This window comes from Eurypyga helias, unplaced genomic scaffold (genome assembly GCF_000690775.1).
Source record: "Eurypyga helias isolate BGI_N326 unplaced genomic scaffold, ASM69077v1 scaffold13631, whole genome shotgun sequence".
In the NCBI taxonomy this organism is placed as follows: domain Eukaryota; kingdom Metazoa; phylum Chordata; class Aves; order Eurypygiformes; family Eurypygidae; genus Eurypyga; species Eurypyga helias.
This window is the reverse complement of record NW_010232927.1, coordinates 7,128-28,862: the sequence shown is the minus strand read 5'-3', so window position 1 is coordinate 28,862 and position 21,735 is coordinate 7,128. Positions and strand designations below refer to the sequence as shown.

General features: G+C 38.9%; 1 protein-coding gene across 1 annotated transcript; it reads left to right on the top strand.

Annotated features, from left to right (window-relative positions):
• Nucleotides 1–1,698: 1,698 nt before the first annotated feature.
• On the top strand, nucleotides 1,699–11,959 carry LOC104517029 (DNA-directed RNA polymerase III subunit RPC1-like; the record flags this gene model as incomplete). The annotated part of the gene is made up of 10 exons (XM_010161571.1): nucleotides 1,699–1,785; nucleotides 1,871–1,953; nucleotides 3,738–3,908; nucleotides 4,491–4,584; nucleotides 4,697–4,789; nucleotides 5,250–5,414; nucleotides 6,082–6,246; nucleotides 6,568–6,699; nucleotides 8,052–8,184; nucleotides 11,792–11,959. Coding segments are annotated over 10 exons (1,272 nt in total), but the record flags the coding sequence as incomplete, so codon positions are not given.
• Between the last annotated feature and the right edge of the window lie 9,776 nt (nucleotides 11,960–21,735).

Genomic DNA, 21,735 nt, shown 5'->3' with positions numbered 1-21,735 from the left:
GATGGCATCCCTTCCCTCCAGCGTAATTCAAAGTAATTTGGTACTCAGGGACTGTCAAAGAGGAAAAGCTGGCAATAAATAGTTTGCTATAATGCTATTTTTAGTCCTGTGCTGTTTTGGTCGTAAGTCTGCCCTTTCTCCATATGACCACATAACTAAATCTTCAGCCAGTATGACATCCCCTTTTGAGGAGGTGATGTGGTTATTGTGACTGCTCCTGGTTTTATGTGAGTATGTGAAAATTGGAACTTAGTCTTAAGTGTTCTGGAGGGAGAAGCTAGTATTACACTTTCTGCCTTCTTCCCTTTCCACTTTTCCCTTTCTGCCCCTCCATAAAAAAAAGTATCTTTTAAGGTAGAATTACTGTAAAAGTCTCTTCTTAATGTCTTTTTTTTTCTGTAGATCAAGTGGTTTGGTTGATCTTCTGCAAGTCCTGCTATAGTCGTGGTTTTTTATGCACTTGTAGTAAAAAGAGAAATTTTTCTATTTCCACCTTATTACTTAACACAATTTAGGAAATAATTTATCTATTTTATGCAAAGATTTCAGGGTCATAAAAGTTTTAAAATGGCAGAATACTTTATTGATGAATTAATATGCCTTACTGCAGGACAGAAGGGGCAGAAATGTATGCATGCACACTGTTGTCATCCAAGTGGGGAAACAACCTGAAGCATCTGTTCCAGCAGCACACCTCTGTTGTTGGTTCTTTCATTTGAACTTTGTTCTAGTATTCACAGAAAATAATAGACTGTCTGAAAATATCTTGAGTACCAGTAAAACTGTTATTTTGAGAATCTGAGGATTCTGTTAAGATGTAATAGAAGTATTTTGATAATGATTTATGAGTTCAGGTGTGGTTAGTTTTCAGTGCCTAGCTACTGTAGTCATTGGAAGGAGTCCAGTACTGAATGAGGAAGAGGTGATGTTATAAAACTGTCATTCTCGTTGTCAGGCAGGACTAAAGGGGGTTTATAAGAACTCTATTATTTATCTTCCAGTAAAGATTGCTAGAACTGCTTTTGGGTGAACCTCTTAAGAGGGTGAAAGGCTTAGGTAATATGACATGTTAAATGCAATTATCTGCAAGACCTCTCTGCAGCACAGCGAACTTGTTTGAAATATGATGGGTAGACACTGATGTGTATATATCAAATGTGGAGGGTTTTTTCCCCCCAGATAAAGTATGCCTGGAATCCCTGAAATCTATCCAGCAGCTGTCCTTTATATGCTTTCTCTCCTGCCGCAGTCTTTCCACTTTCACTTATTTTGAATACTGAGAAATGAGTGAGAATGTGTTTGTGTCAATATACAGAGAAAATACAAATTTGGAGGAAGTTTTTCTTAATTATTTTTTGATGGTAGACTCAGGTACAGTACAGTAAGTGGTAGGTAGGGAGTATCACTCAAAGTCTAATCTCCCTAAGTATTCGGTGTGTGCTCAGGAAGGATGCTTTCATTCAGCGTGGACCATATTCCTCATGTACTACTACTAATTTGTGGTTAGACAACAGCAAATCTGGTTTGCTAAATTCTATTCTATGTGTGTGTCTAAGTTTTCATGTTCCTTTTCATACTGTGTGTTGTTAATTTATTATTTTAAAAGTTCCATTTGGAGATCCAGGCAGATAACTTAATGCTGAACACTTCACTCTGAAGGCCATGTCTGTGCTTACTGTTATTTTAATGTAATTTCAGGAAATTAAGAAATTCATCAAGGGTGTTTCTGAGAAGATTAAAAAAACTAGGGACAAGTATGGCATCAATGACAATGGCACAACAGAGGTAAGTCGTTGCAAGAGGGTAATTGTGTAGTTATTGTAAATCTTCATAAGCTATTGCTTTTCCAACTGTTCTATTCTATTTTCAGCCACGAGTTTTATATCAGTTGGATAGGATTACTCCAACACAACTAGAGAAGTTTCTAGAGACTTGTAGGGACAAATACATGAGGTAAGTGTTTAGCCTTGTGTCCTGCTAGTTTTCTCTCAATTTATCCTCCCGTTGCTTTGTTTGCAACCTAGGAGTGTATTTTGCTTTTTTTGCTGAATGAATATTGGTTCTGTTGTGAATGCAGTGCAAATAAAGGATAAGAAACAGTTGGCCCCAATGATATAAACATTGCAAGACAAAGGTAGAATGCAAAAAAGAAAAAACCAAAAAAAACCAACACCAAAAGGCATTGCCATCTACAGGTGGGCTTGTAAAGACAGACATGTTTCCTTTGCCTCCTGCAGGAGATTATTCCGATCTTGATGGTTATTCCTGATCCACACACTCTGTGAAGAGTTATGTCACACTTTGTGCTAACATGTTCTTGAATCTGTTGTGCCTTTTGTTTGCTATTCTTGGTCTGTAACAACACAGTGTGGATGTTCTCATCTCTTACAGTCCACTGAGAGCTGTTTCATTTACTGAAATTGTGTGAATTTGTTTATTGGCATCAGCAATTGGCAACATGCTTTGTGGCCACGTGCTCACCTGCATACTTTGTTTACTAATGCTTTATCTTTTTCTAGAAAATTCATGTGTACGTTAAATTCTTAACAGAAGTATTTTAAAGCAGCTTTCTGCTTTCAGTTAGTAGGATTACTTGCTTACATTTGTCTTAAGTGTTCTTAAACATGAATTGCCTATTTTATGGTAGTAGATTATTTTAGCATACTTTATTATGCTGCCCTGAAAGCTGATACCCTTAGAAAGGATCTATTGGCTCTGATAATTGGTTTTGTTTTATAGACTTTTGTCATTTTACCAGGAGAAATCTCTCAGCTGGGATTTCAGCAATTTTTGGGTAGATATGACATGAATATAAAGAAATGTCCAAATAATAGTGAAGACAGTAACCTCTACTTAAATAATTTTGTTTTGTTGTCAGAATTAATTCCTTCAGATGTTGCAAACTAAATCACTATTAAGGAGCGTTTTTACTTGGTAAGAGCTCATCAAGGAAAATGCAATAAGCATTAGATTGATTTAGGAGGTGGAATTGTGCCTTGAACTCAGAGGTTGTTTGTGCGTAGAAAAGCAGATCACATTGCACTCTGCAAGCTGAAGAAAGCTAACTGCAGAATGGTAGGGGAGAATAAACCACTCCTCACATCTGATTTTGAGTTCTCATAGTGTAGTGGTCTTCGGTGTTTGTCCTGTAAGGACAACCAGTTCTCCAAGTACGTGAACTCCAGAAAGGGGCAAATGTGGCAATGAGCCCATTACATCCCTAACTTGCATGGAAGGTGGGTCATCATTATAGGGCTTTTGAATAAGATTAAAAGAAGGTGACGTTAACATCTGCATTTTATTCTGATTTAAAAGTAATCTGCATAATAATTTCTTAAAGAAGACATAATGAAGGTCTCTCCTGCTCAGATATGTAAGAGGAGTTTTGGAAATGCTGGAGTACGTGATTTCCCTGAATGGGGGATCCTGAATCTACTGCCTGATGCTTAGGAGGAATAGGACAAGCATTTTCTTTCTTGTGATAGATGTTATACTCGTTCTGTGGAATACCTGTATGACAGGGCATTGCCTTGCATAAGACCAGTGTCTTGAGTATTGGTGACCTTATAACCTCAAACCTTCTGTTGGTTTATTTAAATAAAAAATGTAACAAACTTCTATATCTACCAGAATATGTCTTTGCTTGCTTAGGAGTTTATGCCTTTGAGTTCTGTGTCTCTTTCTGGTTTTTGGGGGGTTTGTGTTTTGTTTTTTTAATGAGAGACTTTCTCTATCAGGGCACAGATGGAGCCTGGTTCCGCAGTAGGAGCTCTTTGTGCACAGAGTATTGGTGAGCCTGGCACACAGATGACACTGAAGACTTTCCATTTTGCTGGCGTTGCTTCAATGAACATTACCTTGGGTGTGCCAAGAATCAAAGAAATCATTAATGCTTCAAAGGCTATTAGGTACTAATGTTTTGACTTTTCCCTTTGCTTAAGTGAAACCTGATGGATAAATCTGTAATAAGCAGTAGCATTTCCCTATTCTCAGTAATATACTAGACAGCACTGAATCCACGGAATACCCAAAGAAGAAACATCTAATGTCTTTCCAACTAAGTGATACTTAGGGCTAGAGAAGAGACACATTTCATTTTCTGTGAAAATCAGATGAGGTTAAGTGGTTATTTACTAAGTTTAATATTCTGGTAGGTGTCACATACATTGCAAAACTTGCTGGTGTTTAGCAGTAGTCGAACCATATCTATCACTAGGTATCCATGAAGCCATACTTAAATAATACTGTAATAGTGTACGCCACGAAAATAGTCACTGGTTGTGTTAGAATCTCTTACATGTGTGCATGTTTTTACCAGCCTGAAGTACATGAACAATCATTTTCTTAAGTGTACCTGAGGAAGCTGAAGGTCTCTAATTAAATACTACTCTAGATTATAAATTCTGTAAAGCAAGCTGCAATTAATATCCCATCTGTAATCTAGCTGAGCAAATTCCTAACTGGACTTTTTGTGTGTTTATTCTTTGTAGCACTCCTATTATAACAGCACAGTTGGACAAGGATGATGATCCTGATTTCGCCCGACTGGTTAAAGGAAGAATTGAGAAAACTTTATTAGGAGAGGTAGGAAAAAATTGTTTTAATGCTCATACTTTAAATGTGAACATTAGCTAATTGCTATGGGGTGTTTTAACCATTTTCATCCGCTAACTCTTTTGTCCTTATCTCTTAAAAGATTTCAGAATATATTGAGGAAGTTTTTCTTCCAGATGATTGTTTCATCCTAGTGAAGCTGTCTCTAGAACGCATTAGACTCCTGAGATTAGAGGTGAGTTTTTCAGTTGCTGTGCAGAATATGCCTTGCATAAGTTCCAAAAGGTCTCTTGATCCTGTCTCAGAAACAGAAATTAGACCAGTGGAAGATAAAACAAGAAAGCAAATGCAGAATGTTCTGTGGCTACTTTACATTTGGATTTCACACACACACCCTTTTGTTTTTCCCCTTGTAAAGGTGATAATTTTTGCTTTATTTGGAAATAAGAGAACATACATTTGTTATTTAGTGTCTTGCTCTAAATACAAGGAGGCCATTTCTGTCCATTAGCTAACATACAGGCCAGTACCCTCAGCATGGGATAGTATTTAAAACAGTTCATAAGAGTAACAATTTTGTTTATTTTTCTACTTTCCGCTTTTATGTTCTGTTGAAAGATTGCTGCATGTAATTGAGCAGATTTGTGTATGTGAAGAGAGAGAACCTGATGTTTGCTGGCTGACTTTTGCCACAGGTGAATGCAGAGACTGTGCGCTACTCTATTTGCATATCTAAACTCAGAGTAAAGCCTGGGGATGTTGCTGTCCATGGAGAAGCAGTTGTATGTGTGACTCCTCGTGAAAATAGCAAGAGTTCAATGTATTATGTATTGCAGTCCCTGAAGGAAGAACTACCGAAGGTAAGAACAAAGGCGGTCTTGTGCTTTTGTAGGAGGTAGTCAGTAATTTGGGGTTCTGAGGTGAGAAGGCAAAATAATTCTTGTCAGCATTGACAGTGAAGATAAGTTGAGTCCATAACTCTTCGATTGCAGTGCTACCGCTTTACAGCTGAAAGTAAGCCTCCATTACTAATCTTTATAAATAAAACTGAAGCCTCGATACTTGCCTTACAGTATTTACTAAAGCTTTCTGCGTTCAGCAATTGCATGAAATAGTTACCCCTTCTTCAGCTGCAGCTAGAATTAAACCATGTGACAGTATCTGCCACTGTTGCAGCTTTACGTGAGGAAACTTTCCACTTTGTTTATAAAAATAACAAGTGCCCCTTACTGCTGGCAGGATGTCCTTTCAGTTGTGTGGATCTACCACCTTTCAGAGACTCTGGTCTGAGGGTGAGGAGATACGGCATAAAACATAAAATGTAGGTGGTTAGCAAGGTTTATAGTACAGAGCGAATGTCATACTCGCACTAGTGCATTCAGGAGCAGGAAATATTATTTCCTATGTATTTTAATTGAGCATTTACTCCAAAGACTTCTAAATACGTTTGAATGCTGGTAAGGGGGTTACCCTTTTATACTGCACTACTGTACACATCCAAGTTACTAAGATTTTTGTTTTGTGAAGGTTGTAGTGCAAGGTATACCAGAGGTTTCCCGAGCTGTCATTCATATTGATGAACAAAGTGGAAAAGAAAAATATAAACTTCTAGTCGAAGGTGATAATCTGCGAGCTGTTATGGCTACTCACGGAGTGAAAGGAACAAAAACATCCTCAAACAACACTTACGAGGTAATGTTGAGATGGGCACTGTGGATTTTTCCCCATAGCATCTTTATTACAAGAATTTGTTCGTGCTCAGATGCAGCAGTTGATAGTTAATCCAGTCTGATTTCACTAATAGCTGTCAGAATGCATTAACACCAGAGAGTAATTCAACTGGCAGCACTGTTCACATCCCGCTTTTTCTATAAATATTTTTAAAATGGAGAAATGAAAAAGGTTAGTTAGTAATGGAAATCCAGTACTATCTGGCATCAGATGTTATTTGTTCCAAGCATATAGTTGCTCCAAGCATTTGGTTCTTCATTAACCTAACAGTCTCTTGTGTAGGTAGAGAAGACGCTAGGAATCGAAGCTGCTCGGACGACCATTATCAATGAGATTCAGTATACAATGGTGAACCATGGTATGAGCATCGACAGGAGACATGTTATGTTGCTGTCTGATCTAATGACTTACAAGGTTTGTACCATGCCTTTTCTAAATGTTACATTGACCTGTTTATACAAATTAATTTTACCAGGTTTGAGAAGGATGGAAGAGCTAGGGAAATGGAAATTGGTTATAAGTTTCAAGAATTTCAAGTTATAGTGACCAGATACTGTTGTTTATATATTAAAAAAAATTGCGTCATTAATCTAGTTCTTGGGAGTTGAGGGAAGGTCTGTTTTGACTGAGAACAAGTCTGTATCATGAGTAGAGAATCATAATTTCATATTAGAAATCAGAGTCCTAAGAATTGCGGTATGAAAATCAAGTGTTTGGGTAACCATGCATGCAATTTAAGGCTTGCTGTGCTGAAAACCACATGGGGTGTGGTTCATAGCAGCTGCACTGTATAAAGAGTCAAAGGATACAGACATTACAAATAGCATCAGATTACATGTAGAGTATAAGCAGTCTTCCAGAACTCGTTAGTAGAACATCGTATCTGTTCTTTATTGATTGACTTTCTTTCCTTCACATCTAACAGTTTTTTAAGATTTGAGTGTTCTTAGTGAAGTAAGATTTTCCACTTTGCCTGCCAGAGTGCGGGTTTAACTTGGGTGAACTGGATGAAGGAGTTCTGAGTTCTCCCAAAGCTGTAGAGCTTTGTACTGAACTGCAGCAGTCCCCAGGGCTGGCTGTGTGGAGCTGCAAAACAACAGTGGAAAAGGGTATCACAGTGCAGTGTTTCACACTTGCTGGGCTCCTAGCATGCATTCTTTTGTCTGTACTTCTGACTTGTGCTTCTGTGCATAGTGTTATAATCAGGATGTTTGTTAGAAACAGAGCCAGAAATTAACCAAGTTAGTTTCAAAAGTTAATTACCTTTTTTCTGGAGAGTCAAAAACTGAAGATTTAATATCTTCTGTAATCTTCTGGCAGCTGAAGTCAGATTTACCAGTAGACAATAGGCAGTAGTTTAAGCACAGTGCTGTCAGACCCCACTAAAGTTTGTAGCTCAGCGACTAATTCACAGCTGTGTGTTGTTTCTCATGGCCATGTTTATTTCAATCTTTCCAATATTCTTGCTTAAAAAAAAAAAAACCTATTAACTGTTTATAAGAGCTTCTGTTGTGTATGAATAATCACTTCTCTTTAAATATTGATTACTACCAAACTATTAACCTTCAGGATGCTTAACTGTGAAGCAGCACACTGTGACAATGCTGTATTGTATATAGCAACCTTCGTACTTACTACTTGTTTTATGTATTTGTTAGAAAAAAAAACTACATTTCTGTGGTTCAGTTGATTTGCTTCCTTAGCAAACATAACTGACCTCCAGTCACTGTTGTCATAGTCTGTCTTTGGGATTTTCATCCATCAAGGGTGAAGTGCTGGGGATTACTAGGTTTGGACTGGCAAAAATGAAGGAAAGTGTGTTGATGCTGGCTTCTTTTGAAAAGACTGCGGACCATCTCTTTGATGCTGCCTACTTTGGACAGAAGGATTCTGTTTGTGGTAGGTATTGCAAATTCTGTAGCAGTTTGGTCCTTATGTAGCATCTGTAAACCTCTTCTAAGGATTGGATTTTTGCCCTTGTTGAGCTTTATGTGCAGTTTATGTGTCAAAAATTTGAGGTCTGAGGCTAATCCATACTTCTTGATCCTAGAAGTTTTGTCAATATTTCTCTACTTAAAATCTCGATCTAGAAGTCAGTTGGACATTTGTTGTATGTTTCTTAATGTGGACTTGTAATTTGGTTTTACTTCTCACCACATAGCTCTGGGAAATACCAGGAAATTTGTCCTCCTGTCAGTAGCTCTGTTTTTTTCAGTTGTGGAAGGCTGTGTATCTTTAACACCTAGAGCTGATTAAGGAATCTAGTACCCCATTCATATTTAGATTTTGTTGTCTTCCTACAGGAAGACATCCATGTCTCAGGTAGCATAGGTGAAGATCATGCTGTGCATAATGACTGCTTATGTGATTTCTCTGTTATACCTAGAAATTAATAGAAAAGCAAAATTCTTAACTTCTTTGGTTAGTTCTGATCTTAATAAATAAAAATTGTTTGGTTTTTTTACATGAGAAGCCTTGTTTAACTGTACTCCATTCATTAGCAGAACAGAGATCCCTGTCCTGAGATAGTTCTTTTAAACTGTATCTGTTAGCCAGTTTTGAAGTTCAGTTCATTAACATCCACTGAATCATCTTCTCACTGAACTCATTGATTCCTGACAGATTTTTTTATTCTTTAAGCTACTTATGTTTTGGAATGAATGGTTAACAGGTCTCTGTCTAGGAGCTTAAACAGAGGAGAAGTCAAAGGTTTCACCCTCTTCATCAACCATTTATGTAAGGGCTACAGTCCTGCAGCTCCAACTGCTCTCTTGGAGTTTCTGGGTGCTATAGAAGTGTAACAATAGGAACGTATTATATTAAGGTTTGCTAGCTTGTACGTGTATCTAGGTGGTCTTAGAAAGTGTAGTCAGTTTTAAACCATGCTTTGTGGATTGTATATTTTCTGAATAGCTGGAAGAGTGTTAGAAACCCTTGTATTTTAAGAACTCTGCCACTTTCTGGCTGTCCAACATTACATGTGAGTGGGAGTTTTGGGGTTTTTTAAATTATTTTTTGCCCATGATTAAAGCAGAAATCAGCCTCTGTGGTAGACTGATTCCATTCTGGACAGTAAGGAAAAAAAGTGTTTTCTCAAAGTCCCCTCTGAGCTGGTAAAATCTTGTTTGGAACAATGTGGAAAGCAAAGATCTTTTCATGTTGCCTTCTATATAAATGTTTTAATTCAAATACTGAAATGGAATGGACAAAACAGAAAATTGTGGTCTGTTTTCCAAAACTGAAGGGATGATACTCACTTGCTTGTATGAAAAGTGCTGTGCAGCTGCCTCACCTGGCTGTCACTGGTTACCTCTGAATTGCTCTGAAGAGGGATTCGTATGCACTCATGGTTATGCATCTCCAGAGCAGGAAAAAATTACAAACGTTGCCAAGAAAAACTTGTATCTACCCAAAATCAACTACAGGTGCCAAACTGAATGGCATCTCAAATCAGTGCTTCTCCTGAATGTGTGGATGCAGTTTAGACCATGTGGCCCTTGAATCCCTTTTTGTCTTGTAAGACGTTCCCCAAGAAAATGGGGAACAGCTGATTCCTGCTTTACTTACATAAAGAGAAGCTTTTTCTTTTGAGAATTGTTCATGCCACCATTCAGTGGGCAGAATGGATTGAAACTAGAGCAGAAGAGTACCTCCCTTCCAGAGCATCCACTGGGAAGCACTACTATCTGCAAGCCACTGAGAGATGTAGTCAGTTTAGATTTCTGTCCCCTTCTCAAAGAGTAGCCAGCAGCACTCTCCTTCTAACTGAACAGTGGGAACTGTCAGCTACAGACCACTGCTGTGATGATCCTTCATGAGGAAGTGGTCTGGAAGGGAAGTGTCACAAATAAACTTTGCAGTAGGAGCAGTACTACTGGCTTCATCTCTACCTTGCTTCTTCCAGCTGAAAGTGAGAGCAGCAGTTCATAGCTGTCAGCCAGATGCTTACGTATGCAACAGATTCTTAGTGGTGGCATTACAAGATACGGCACTGGAGGAGTCTTGGATGGTCATTAGAGCAGAGTGTGCTGTCCTGGTAGTTCTGCCATCAGCATCATTCTCTTCACCTGTCCAATAGGATTCTCACTGGTCTCTAGTATACATTCCTCTGAGAAGACAGACAACATACACTTGGTTGTTACAGTGGCACGTTCTGTCCAAACATTTCCTGCTATACGTGAGTGCTGTCAGATGCTGACATGGTTACTTTGTCCCTGAGGCAAAGAGGAGGTGGGGAGGAAGGGCTTCTGGTTGTACTTCATGAAAGTACTACAAGTGAAGGATTCCTGAAATCTAAATGCAGTTTCCATGGCTCACAAGTTAGCTCAGCTTGAAAGGTTACTGTGGAAAACCAGTTGAGTTTTATTCTGCTAGGTGTTAGAAAGGTATTTCCTGTATCCATTGTAACGTGCATGCTGTAGGGTTCTAAATATACAGTAAGTGGCTCCTAAGAATTCTTCTTGGCACAAGATTTTTAAGTGCATAATGTTGGAAAATATGTGGTTAAAATGCAGCAATGGCCTAAGAGCAAAATACAGAATCTTCATTCATACACTATTAAATTGCCAATCAAATCTTGACAGAATTTTAAGCAAATTGATTTTCATCCTTTGTGTATTCAAAGGTACAGCTATTAAGTGTTGTTTTTATAGAATCATAGAATGGTTTGGGTTGGAAGGGACCTTAAAGACCATCTAGTTCCAACCCCCCTGCTATGGGCAGGGACACCTTGCACTAGACCAGGTTGCTCAAAGCCTCACTCAGCATGGCCTTGAAGACAGCCAGGGAAGGGGGCATGTTTTCTTAAATAGTGATGTGAAGGACATGATTCTTCTACTCCTGAGCATATGCAAGGTGTCATCTGGATCACAGCAGAATACAGAGGAGAAAAAAATCTGATAGCTTGCTTTTGATGCAGAACATTCTTTGTTGTCTATACATGTATACAAGTTCTATGCATCAGTAGATCTGGAATAGAACTGTGTCAGCTCATTGTTGTGATAAATGTTGCAGCTATCAGAAATAGTTGGGACAGACTAAAGTCTTTAGATTTGAAACAAGCACTTTTGAATAGTGAAAATGTGAAACCTGGTAGAGCTGCAGTAGTGAGTATGCCTTTTTCACTACGAAGTTGCAAGAGTTCCAGGGGAACTTGGCCAGACTTGCCTGAAGTCTTAGCACTGACTCAGAGGATGAGTATAAGGTAACTTTGCCTTGCATCTTCTACTGTTAGCACAGAGTGGGATGTGTCTTCTCATTACTCTTTCATAGCTAGAAAAGGTTAGGTTGAATTTGTCCTGCCTAGAATTTAAATAACAGATAAAATAACTTACTGATCTGATGGCCATAACACTTAACTTGATCTGGTGAAGAGACCTTGGTCTTTACATATGAGGATCGAGGAGATTTGACAGGAAATGAATACAGAATGGGCAAATGAAAATAGTTCTGTAAATCCTTCCTCTTCAGCTGTGCGACATGTTCTGGTTTTTTTTTTCTCCCCTAGGTGTTTCTGAGTGCATCATCATGGGAATTCCGATGAACATTGGAACAGGACTTTTTAAACTGTTGCACAAAGCAGACAAAGAATCAACCCCTCCTAGGAGGCCTCTGATATTTGATAATAATGAATTTCATATTCCCATTGTTACATAGCCTTTGGACATAATAGAAGATATCAAAACAAGACATAGCAAGAAAACATCATGTAAATAAAGTGTATTATCAGTTCTGTGTCTCTCAATGACTGAATTGTTAAGTGAAGGACAATCAAAAGAATTGCCCAATTGTTTACTACCTATTGTTATTAGTACAGACCCTGAAAGGAGAGGCTTCTCTGCACCAGAGAGCGGACATAAATTTAAAGCGGATGTCAGTTGATAAAATTTTCATTTTCATGTGCTAAAATTAGATCTTTGTGTTAATATTAATGGGAGGAAGTTGTTACTAACTCAGATGTGTATTCAGCTTTGGTTTTTAAAAGGAACTGCAGCGTTCTGTGAGCTTGCACGGAGTTAAGCCATTCGGTAATGGCCTTTCAGTAGGAGTCGCAGAGGTCAATCTGTAGCTGTTAAGGACAGAGACTCCAGAAAGCTAGAAGGGACTCTCCGATTAATTCATGCCGAGTTAAACTTCAGGAGTGCTGTTGGAAGTGTTTGAAATATTTGCTCTTGCCTGTGGTTTTTTAACTGTTTTCCTCTTGCCCCATGTTATTATCCAGTCAGTGGTTTTCCTCCCCAGGGTTCTGCTTTGAGACATACCTGCAAGAAGCTGCAGATTGGGAAGTTGTTATTCAGTTCTGAGACGGTTCTTAGAAGAATATTGCAAGTTATAAATAGCTTTTCATACTATAGCAGTTGTTACACTGCTGGAATCTGTAATTTACAGCAGTCTTAGTTTTGGGAAAGTTTCATAATTAAGCGGGATCATCTGAACAGCCTAATTTTAATATATAAAGTGGAGATAGAAAGGGGAACTGTTTTCATGCATTGCCGTGAAATAATTTTAAAGTATTTTAATCTTTAGCCCACTAGAGAAGTTGTCAGAATTGATACAGAGTTTAAATTATTTTAGTGTAGCATGTTTAAATTTACTCTGGTGCTGTGGAGGCCAAGTGTCTTGGTGTTTTCTTGTCAGGAGTGTTTGGATATTGAGTGTGCTCCTAACATGGGTCAGGGTTGGAGAGAAACAAAACAGAGAGTGAAAAGCTGAAGTTGTGCATTCATGAAGGAAAAGCAGGCTGCTGAACAATCTAGCGTCTGAAAATGAATGGGTTTGTCCTGCAGTTTTTTCATCGTGTAGCAATCAGAAGTGTAAGGCTACATGCACAGAATGTACATCTGTTGTTTTAAGTCTTAGGGTGCCACTGTGTTTACTTCTTAAGTCATCCTCCATGCAGAGAAGACCTGATGTAAAATTTAGCATAGCTATTCTCAAATTATTTTGTATTTTCAGCATGATACTAAGATATACCTCTGCCTGAATTTCGGCAGGGTAAAAATTGAGAATGTAACTCATTTAGTAGCTGCTCTACAAGCCATATATATTTTGCTATCACCCTTTTAACAAGAGAAATTTCAGAATAAATTAAAATTTTCTTTCTGATCTCAGTGAGATTGCTGCATACTGATTTGTCCTTATGGAAGTTTAGCTCTCTTTCCTTTTAAAGATGTAAGTATAAGGCAGGTAGGGGCCAGGTGGAGAGAGAACCCATAAGCCGTTCCTGCGGATAAGCACGCCATTCTATCATGAGAAGTTCTACTGCACATGCTTGGTTTTTTCTGTGAATAAAGGTTCTTCTGAAGGTGTAAATGGGTGGAGCTTGTATTGGAATGGAAAACCAGTTTCTTTTTTGTGAATATAATGAAATGCAGCTATTGAAATAGTGGGTTTACTTTCTTGTTTGTCTTAAAAGTGTTCAGTAAATTAAATCTGTTGGGTTTGTCTTTATGACAATTAAAAGAGGCAGAGATAAAGAAATTGTAAACATTGTATTAGTTTATTGATTTGTTGTATTTGTGCATAATTAATTTATGGATGACCTAAGCTCCATCTCCCTCATTTGCTTAGTTAAAACAGTTAGGAATTGCTGAGTTTTTAAATTTCAGGTATTTACAACCTGAACAAATACATAATATAAAACTTACCTTGCCTAAAGTAAATATCAGCATGTCTTGCCCTCCAAGCAGGCTATGCGCTTCGTAAGTATTTCAGCCAAAACCAGCCTGTTTAGAAGAGCACTTTGAATTAGTAATTACTGTGTGGGCGTTCTGTACAGTCAGGAAACAAATTAGCTGTTGGACTTGACACATAAGTGGCTTTTTTAAGGGTCAGTTTTAATGGTTGAAGAAATGGAACTTCGGGATGCCTCTTAAAATTTACATATTTATTAATTTTCTTTAGTACAGGTTTCATTTTTCAAAAGTAAATAGTTTTGTACATTGCCTTCTATTTTCTAATTAATGTGCCAATTGAAATTAAATACTGAATTAAATGTAGATTTTCTAGAAATAATTTTGTTTCTGAAAAGTTACTAGATAACAGTAGAAGCCCTAGAACAGAACATCCCAGACAGCCAACATGTTTTGGCACGGAAAAGCGTTGCTCATTCATTTATGATGTCTCCGTATTGTTTGTGTTCTTATTACAGTACAAACACCTGTGAAGTTAATGCTAAAATCTGTAGCTGTTAGGTTATGAGAACAGTTAGGTACTGTCATACAAATCTGATCACCCTTAAAATTTTCAAGGCCGCCCAGCTCCTGTAGAACGGAGGCACTGAAAGGCAGGGTTGCTGAAGCATCTCAAGTATGGACTGCACAGCCGGCGCTGCAGCAGGCAGGAGCAGAGCCAGCTGCAAGTGGGCAGCCCGAGATGGGAACGCCGATTCATATTGGTACTGCTGATGGCATATTTGTAAGAAAGCAACAAGTGGCTACCAAAATTCATGAGGTTAATAATGAATATCCACATCCTGATTTCTAATTTTCTTCATACTATTCATCTGTGGTTTTCAAACAAGTGTAAACTTTTCCTTAATTGTCAGGACTTATGACTCCTTGATAAGTCATTAGTTACATACTGATCCTTGATAATGTTGGTTTTTTTTCCTCACTGAGGTCTACTGAATACTACCTTACTGTGTGTGACACGCACTAACAAGTGCAAATAGTTTTCTGGCTTGATCTCAGGTAAATGGCAAAGCAGGTATGTTGTTCACTTGTAGCCTGTTGAGATTAGCAGGTCTGGGTTTTGTGCAGTGGGTCAAAAAATACCCTTCCATCTCCACTTTTCTTTCTGTCCAACAATAGGAGTAGCTGAATAATTAAATAGAAAAATGCTTCAGTCGATGCAGGAAGATGGGGGGAGTTTCTGTTTGTCTCTCTCTGCTCTAAAACCAAACAAGCAAAAAACCACCTGATTGGAACACAGAAAATGACCAGCTGGAGGGGTGACAGCTCGGATGGAAACCTCTGGAGGCCTGGCAACGGGTAGAAGGCTGCTGTAGCTGCTGAAGTGCACTGGTCACAGCAAGGCACCGGCCAAGCTCGGCAGTGAGGACAGATTCTTTCCAGTGATGGGGACAGAGCAGAAGGTGAGCAGAAGTGTAAGTGAAGGGGGAGAGGACAACGAAGAAATCAAATGGAGAAGCTATGTAAAGCTCTATTTCATGAGACTCCTGTTGCAGGAGGGTTTGGTATGTGCTGTGGACGTTTCTGTGACAGCTGTATGGAAGACAACATGTAGCTAAGAACATTCAGGAATGACAAGCCCTGTGTCCAGGGGCTGCAGCCCATCTGCTTCGGAGCCAGGCAGGGCCATCGGGATGGGATGTGCAGCTTCAGCTGCTAGCAGTTGAAGGTAAGCTGGGGGGCTTTTGCAAGCCTGTACAATCATTCTGCAATGCATATAGCTTACGTACTTTTGACAGAAGACTAGATACAGACCTGACAGGATTATAATTTTTACTGATGAGGTTTACGCTAAACCAGAAGCTGGGACTGCTTAACCTATATCCTTTGGCAAATTACTGTTCTCTCTCCATAATATTTGTGTTTGATGGGAATAGTACTTAAGGTGAAGATGTATGTAGGCAAAAATTATAGCTAAAAATAATTAGTAAACCACTAAGTGGAGAAACAATTTTTATTCTGAAGGAGCTTCATAAAAAATGAAGTAATGAAGTACTTTCTTAATATGTTTATCTGGAAAGTACAATTCTCCTATCTGCAGAAAGATAAAAAAAAATGGAGCCTGTGTTACATAGGTTTCATGTGAATATGGGAAGCTGGGAATAAATCTAGAACTGTGCTGTTTCGGTCCATAATTTGAAGAAACACAATATGCAAGGCTATTCCTTTTTTTGCTTTAAAGAAAAAAAAAAGGGCAGCAAATTAATGCTGTACTTTATAAATTAACTGCAAGTAGGATAAAATTTGCTTCCCTCAGGACAAATATTCCTTGATATCTGACCACTTGTCATTGTTTCATTATAAGCTGAAGGAACTATGGTAACAGGTAATTCTTCAGTTTTGTATCACTGTGCTTGCAGACAGGAGTTAATTATTAAGTCAGTAATTGAATACGTGTAAAAAACAAAGTAAGGAAAATTGGCCTATGTTTTTCATATTGTTTAAGAATAGAAAAACTAAGGGATCAAATTGGAAAACGTAGTAATATTTTAATGCATAAATACTTGGTAGTTTATTAGCATGTGAATACATTATTGACACAAATGCATAGCAAATTCATCTTGAAGAATAAATACCAAAATCTCTCAGGACAATCTGAAAGACTGAAATAAAACAAACCAGCCCTACCACTCTTCTATGTCAGTGCTTGTGAAAATTAAGGTTTCCTGTAACTGATAAGATTTTAAAACATTCCTGAGGCTTTGAGCAACCTGGTCTAGTGGAAGGTGTCCCTGCCCATGGCAGGGGGGTTGGAACTAGATGATCTTTAAGGTCCCTTCCAACCCAAACCATTCTATGATTCTATGAGTCTTCTAAAGAAATCAGATCATATCATCATCTTCCACTAGAGAGCAGCGTTTTGTTTTTGGAAAAGACATGTTTGGGTAGCAATTCTTTATCTTTTGATTAAAAATGGTTTTTTGCAATATGAGAGCTGAAGTACAACTGTGAGAAGGAAGTTTATCTATTAAAATTGTATACATGAAGAAGGGCATTAGGGAATTCAGTTTCCTAAAGAGGAGGAAACAGAGCCCAGACATGCTTTTTCATGAATTAGCAATTCATGCTTATATTTTGCCTCACCTGGCATTTAAAAAAAAAAAAAAAAACCACCAAAAACCACCAACCGAAAAACAGTAGAGAGCTGTAGTCATTCCTGAAAGCACGTAGCAAGTTGCAAGTTGCTCCTGGCAAGTGGGAGAACAGTGTGTTTGTACTATGAAAGGGGATGTGTCTCTTGTTGCAGCAGTGATGGTTACAATCTGCATTCATTCTCTACAGTGAGCACTTACATATAGCTCCGAGAGCTTCTCTGAAGCATGATTCTGGCAGCTCTCTGAGCCTCACGCTCTTCAGCTGCAGCAGATGCCCAAAGCAAGTCTGTATTAAAACACTTGAAGGTGATGCTGAGAGATGCAAGAAAGGGATGTTAAGGACTGAAAATAATATGAAACAGGTGGTCTTCTCTGTGTACAGATAGCTGAAAACAGCGAGATTTATGAAAGATTACTTCCACTTTAATGTTTGAAAGCTACAGGGATGCCTGTAGCTTTGTTAGCACCTATCATATGTGTAACTCAATTCAGGGTGGTCTTTGGAGTGGGAACTTCATATTGGCTGGCTGTGCTTAGGGATTCTGTTGGCCTTGTGCCTCTGAATACAGCGTTGTCCTCGCCAACAGTTTCCCCTAAGTTACATGTAAAGCCACTGTGTTCATCAGGTAGTAAAAGGTGTGTTCCTTCATCCAAAGAGGCTGCCCTGTGACTCAGCCTGCAGGATCAGGAATATTCCTTTGGGAAGCAATGATGGCAGGTGTGACTGATGTTGGACAGGACTATGGTGGTTTCTGCAGGTGTTGAGGATAGAGGGAAGAAAGCTGAAAAGACATGGAATGCAAAGATAAGCAAAGGGAAGTGGAGTAAAGAGGAGTGGAAGTTCGTATTTGTTTGGGGGAGAAACAGAAAGGTGCCAGCTAGGTAGAGTGACACAGATATTTGTAATCTCTACAAAGAGTTCCAGTTAACTGATAGAAATAGCTGGAAAAACAGTGTACATTCCAGAGAACTGATTTTGTCATTTGTACTGGAGATTACTGTCACTGACTCTTAACAACTGATAGTTAAATCATCATTCATTCATTAGATGACTATTAATAATGAGTAATAACTCTGAATTATTTCCTTCAGTTATCTGTTTGGTTGTAACGCTCTTTAAACCAACTGTACACAATTACAGCTCCTTAACTATAGTGATGCTACAGTTCAGTAAACTGTGCATGTTGGGTTATGGTACAGTCCACGTGGAGGATGGTAGCTATATCTGGGGGGAAAATGGGAATCTGTCTTTTAGTGTTGATACCTGCAGTTAGATGAGAAGTATTCCTGGGAAATCCTTATTTGAGGAGTTGTTCATAATATTTAAGTCCTGCTACTGGGTCAAGATACAGAAGTTACATGAACTAAATTCCTAGTGTTGTGTCTCCCACTAGAAGGGAGGCTACAACTTCTATGAAAATCAGATAGATAATTCACTAAAGTTTGAAAAGGGAAGATACTTTGTTGTTGTTAAAAGAAGACTATTTGCAGTGAATATGTGCCATCACAGTGCTTTGATTTCAAAGCTGGGTAGTGGTGAGGAGCTGTACCAATGGATACAAGAGCCATGCAGGTCCCTCTGTGACAGTGGCTTTCATGGACTGCAGAAAGCTGGGCTACCCCATGGGATTTCAGACCAAGTTCCTTCCTCCTCCATGATGGCTGTGTTTTGTCACCTGGAGAGGCTGCTGACCAGAAATGAAGCTGTTGGAAAAGCAGCAGGTATCTGGATGATTAACCACAGGCATTTTATGCTTGTTTTTTTTTATTTTGGAAAGTGAGTGTTGGTTGGCTAGTCTTTCAAAACGTGTGGCAATTTTATGTGCACACAGCCCTTTTAAATGTTAAATTGTGCAGATTTTTAAAAGCCAAATAATGAAAATTAATTACTAAGAAACGCAAAACCAGTAGTGAGACTGTGCCAGTGAACTTCAGGAGTCCCAGAAAATGCCAGAATTAGGTGTCAGTGAGATTTAAAAGTCAACTGACGTGGCTTATTCTGGGTTTTGTTGGTTTTTGAGAAGAATTGGTTAGCAGTGTGGCGTGATTCATCCCTGTTTGTAATCCTGTGATATTATTTTCCCTAATGTTACTTCATATAGGAGTTGCTTCTTAAAGTCCCCTTTTCTACAAGAATGAAGTCCTTTAGCCTGAGCAGTACAGAGTCAGACAAGGGAGTCTTTGACTCAGGCTGATTCACAGCATCTCTATTGTAAGCTGCTGATTGTCTTTGGAGTGATGAGGATGGCCTTGATCGCGTCACTGGGCAGGCTTGAAGCACCAGCAGTGATACTGTGTGACTCGCTGCTGAAGAGCACAGTGGGCAGGGGATCTCTTTCATGCTCACGCTGGAAGGAAGGACCCACCTTGCTCCTTAATCTACCCTGACCCCTGCCCCTTTCTGATGCAGTGGTGCGAAAATGTTTGCTTTGTGTGTAGGTGTGTCGTTAGGGCCACACAACAACTTACTCCTTTTCCTTTATGCCATTCTTCCAGATTCTCAGCTCATGCTGGCATTTTCCAGTTACATTAGAGGCTTCCTTTAAACTTCCATTTTCAAGAAGATATTTAGTTCTTCTGACTTATGCCACTGCTGTGCATTTTCTTGTTCCCCTTTACATTTATTTCTTTTTCCTTGTCCTTGTTTCTCACACAGATTCCTCCCTTCTGGGCCTGCAGTGACTGTCACTGCTGGTGACACTGCTTCCCCGCAGCACTGCTATGTCAACCATACTGTGCCGCTGGCTGGCTTCCACTCAGCCATGCAAGGTTACTGTGAACCTTTGCCTGGAGGATAATTAAACCACTCAAGGAAAAAACACCTCCTCAGCACATCTGCATGTGGAAATTTGCTGCCACCAAAATTACAATTATGGTTAAATAACTTCTGAAAAAAAAGACTATTACATAAGGGGATGCATTAGCACTCTGAACTGAAATGAAAGACATCCCTGCCTCATGTGGCTCTTTATCAGCACTGAAAACTGTATTCAGCTGCTTAATTCTCCACTTAGCCTGCTTCTGTTCCTTCCTACTTACCTGACACTAACGTTGTTCCCCTTGCTGGTGTCTGTCTGTACTCTGTTGAGAACAAAAATGAGGAGACGTGATGGTCAGCACAGCAGCTTGGTAGGTAGTTGGCACATGTAGAATCAGTTAGCTGTTGCACATTTGTATGACTTGGAAATCTTTAGGCTCTGTGTAATTTATTCAGTCTATTAAAGGCTTGAAAATGGTAACAGTCTCTCCTTAGCAGCATGGTTGTGAGAGGAGGTGACAGAATCATCAAGGTGAGTGAAAGGACTGTGCTTGTAAAAACTTACACACTATACAGAACACTTGGTAAATGGCATGTACTTGTCTTCATAGGCTTCTATTGCCAGGACATGTGGATTAAACAATGTAATTAGCATTTGCTGTGTATAGTTGTTTTTATTCCTTCATCTTCCAAAGAAAGTGGAAAAAGGCTAGATGTTGCTGCTCCTGAAGTCAGCTGCAAGACACAGACACTGACTTCAGCAGGGAAAGGAGAGGGCAAAGGAGGAAAGCTCTTTGCTGCCGTTGATATTCTTGGAAGGAGAGGGTGGCAGCACTGAAGATGAGTTAAGGGAAAAAAATTCTAACAGTACAAATAGCCCATGCTGAAAAGGATAATATTTGGCTTGCCTTGCTGATGAAGTGTATTTATCCTTCATGGAATATCCCTAGCAGACTTGGAGACTTTCTGTTTCAGTTGTTCTTTTGCACAGTATTTTTATTACCAAACTGGGGCTTAATCCAAGTCCCCTGGAAACCAATTAGAGAACTCTAATGCATCAGAACTGGATAAGCTTTGATAAATGCATTATCTTAAATACTTCTATCCATCAAACTCTCCCCAGTTAATGCATCTTTTAAGTTTCAAACAGTTGCACAACTGTTCTCTAAACATCATTGCTGCAGACTTCATGCAGAAAGAATTCTTTAACCTATATTCTTTTTAAGGTTTCCACGCTGGTCAGGACTTTGTCTTGGATATTTCTGCTTATTCTAGGACATGCTGCATGCGCTCAGTATTGAGGTGGGGATTTTCTGTTTGTTTGGGGAGGGTTTTTTTTTTTTTGCTTGTTGAGTTCTGACAAATCTTGGCATTTATAATAATTTAAGTTCTAAATCACTTTCATGGCAATTTTCATTAAAAGATACTAGTCAATTTGAACTGTTGAATGTTTAATTTTTACATTTGTATTATGAGGGGAAAAATAAAGATGTGTTGAAGATGTGTAGCTCAGTTTAAACTTGATGACCAAACCTTGTGGAAGCTGGTAATGCAGCTGCCAGTGTGCCAAGCTGAGACATTATTTCATTCTGGAAGTCTCTGATGGCTTTCCCATCCCTGCCGAGGCATGTAGGCTGGTGCAGAGATTGTGTTCCTTTTGCCTTCTAAGTAAGAGTGTAACTTAGGAGTTACTTCATTTCATGTTGGTTACTGTTTTCAGAAATTATTTTAAGTCCAGCATTTTTCTCATGTTAAACATTTCCCAGTCTCTGTTGCCTGAGCAAACTGATTATAGCAAGTTTTACAAGAGTTTCTCTTTGACTTTATTCTCACTGTAATCCCAGTCTTCTGTTGGCCTCCTACAAAAATAATTTCCCCTGCTTCCTGCCCACAGAATATTCTGCAA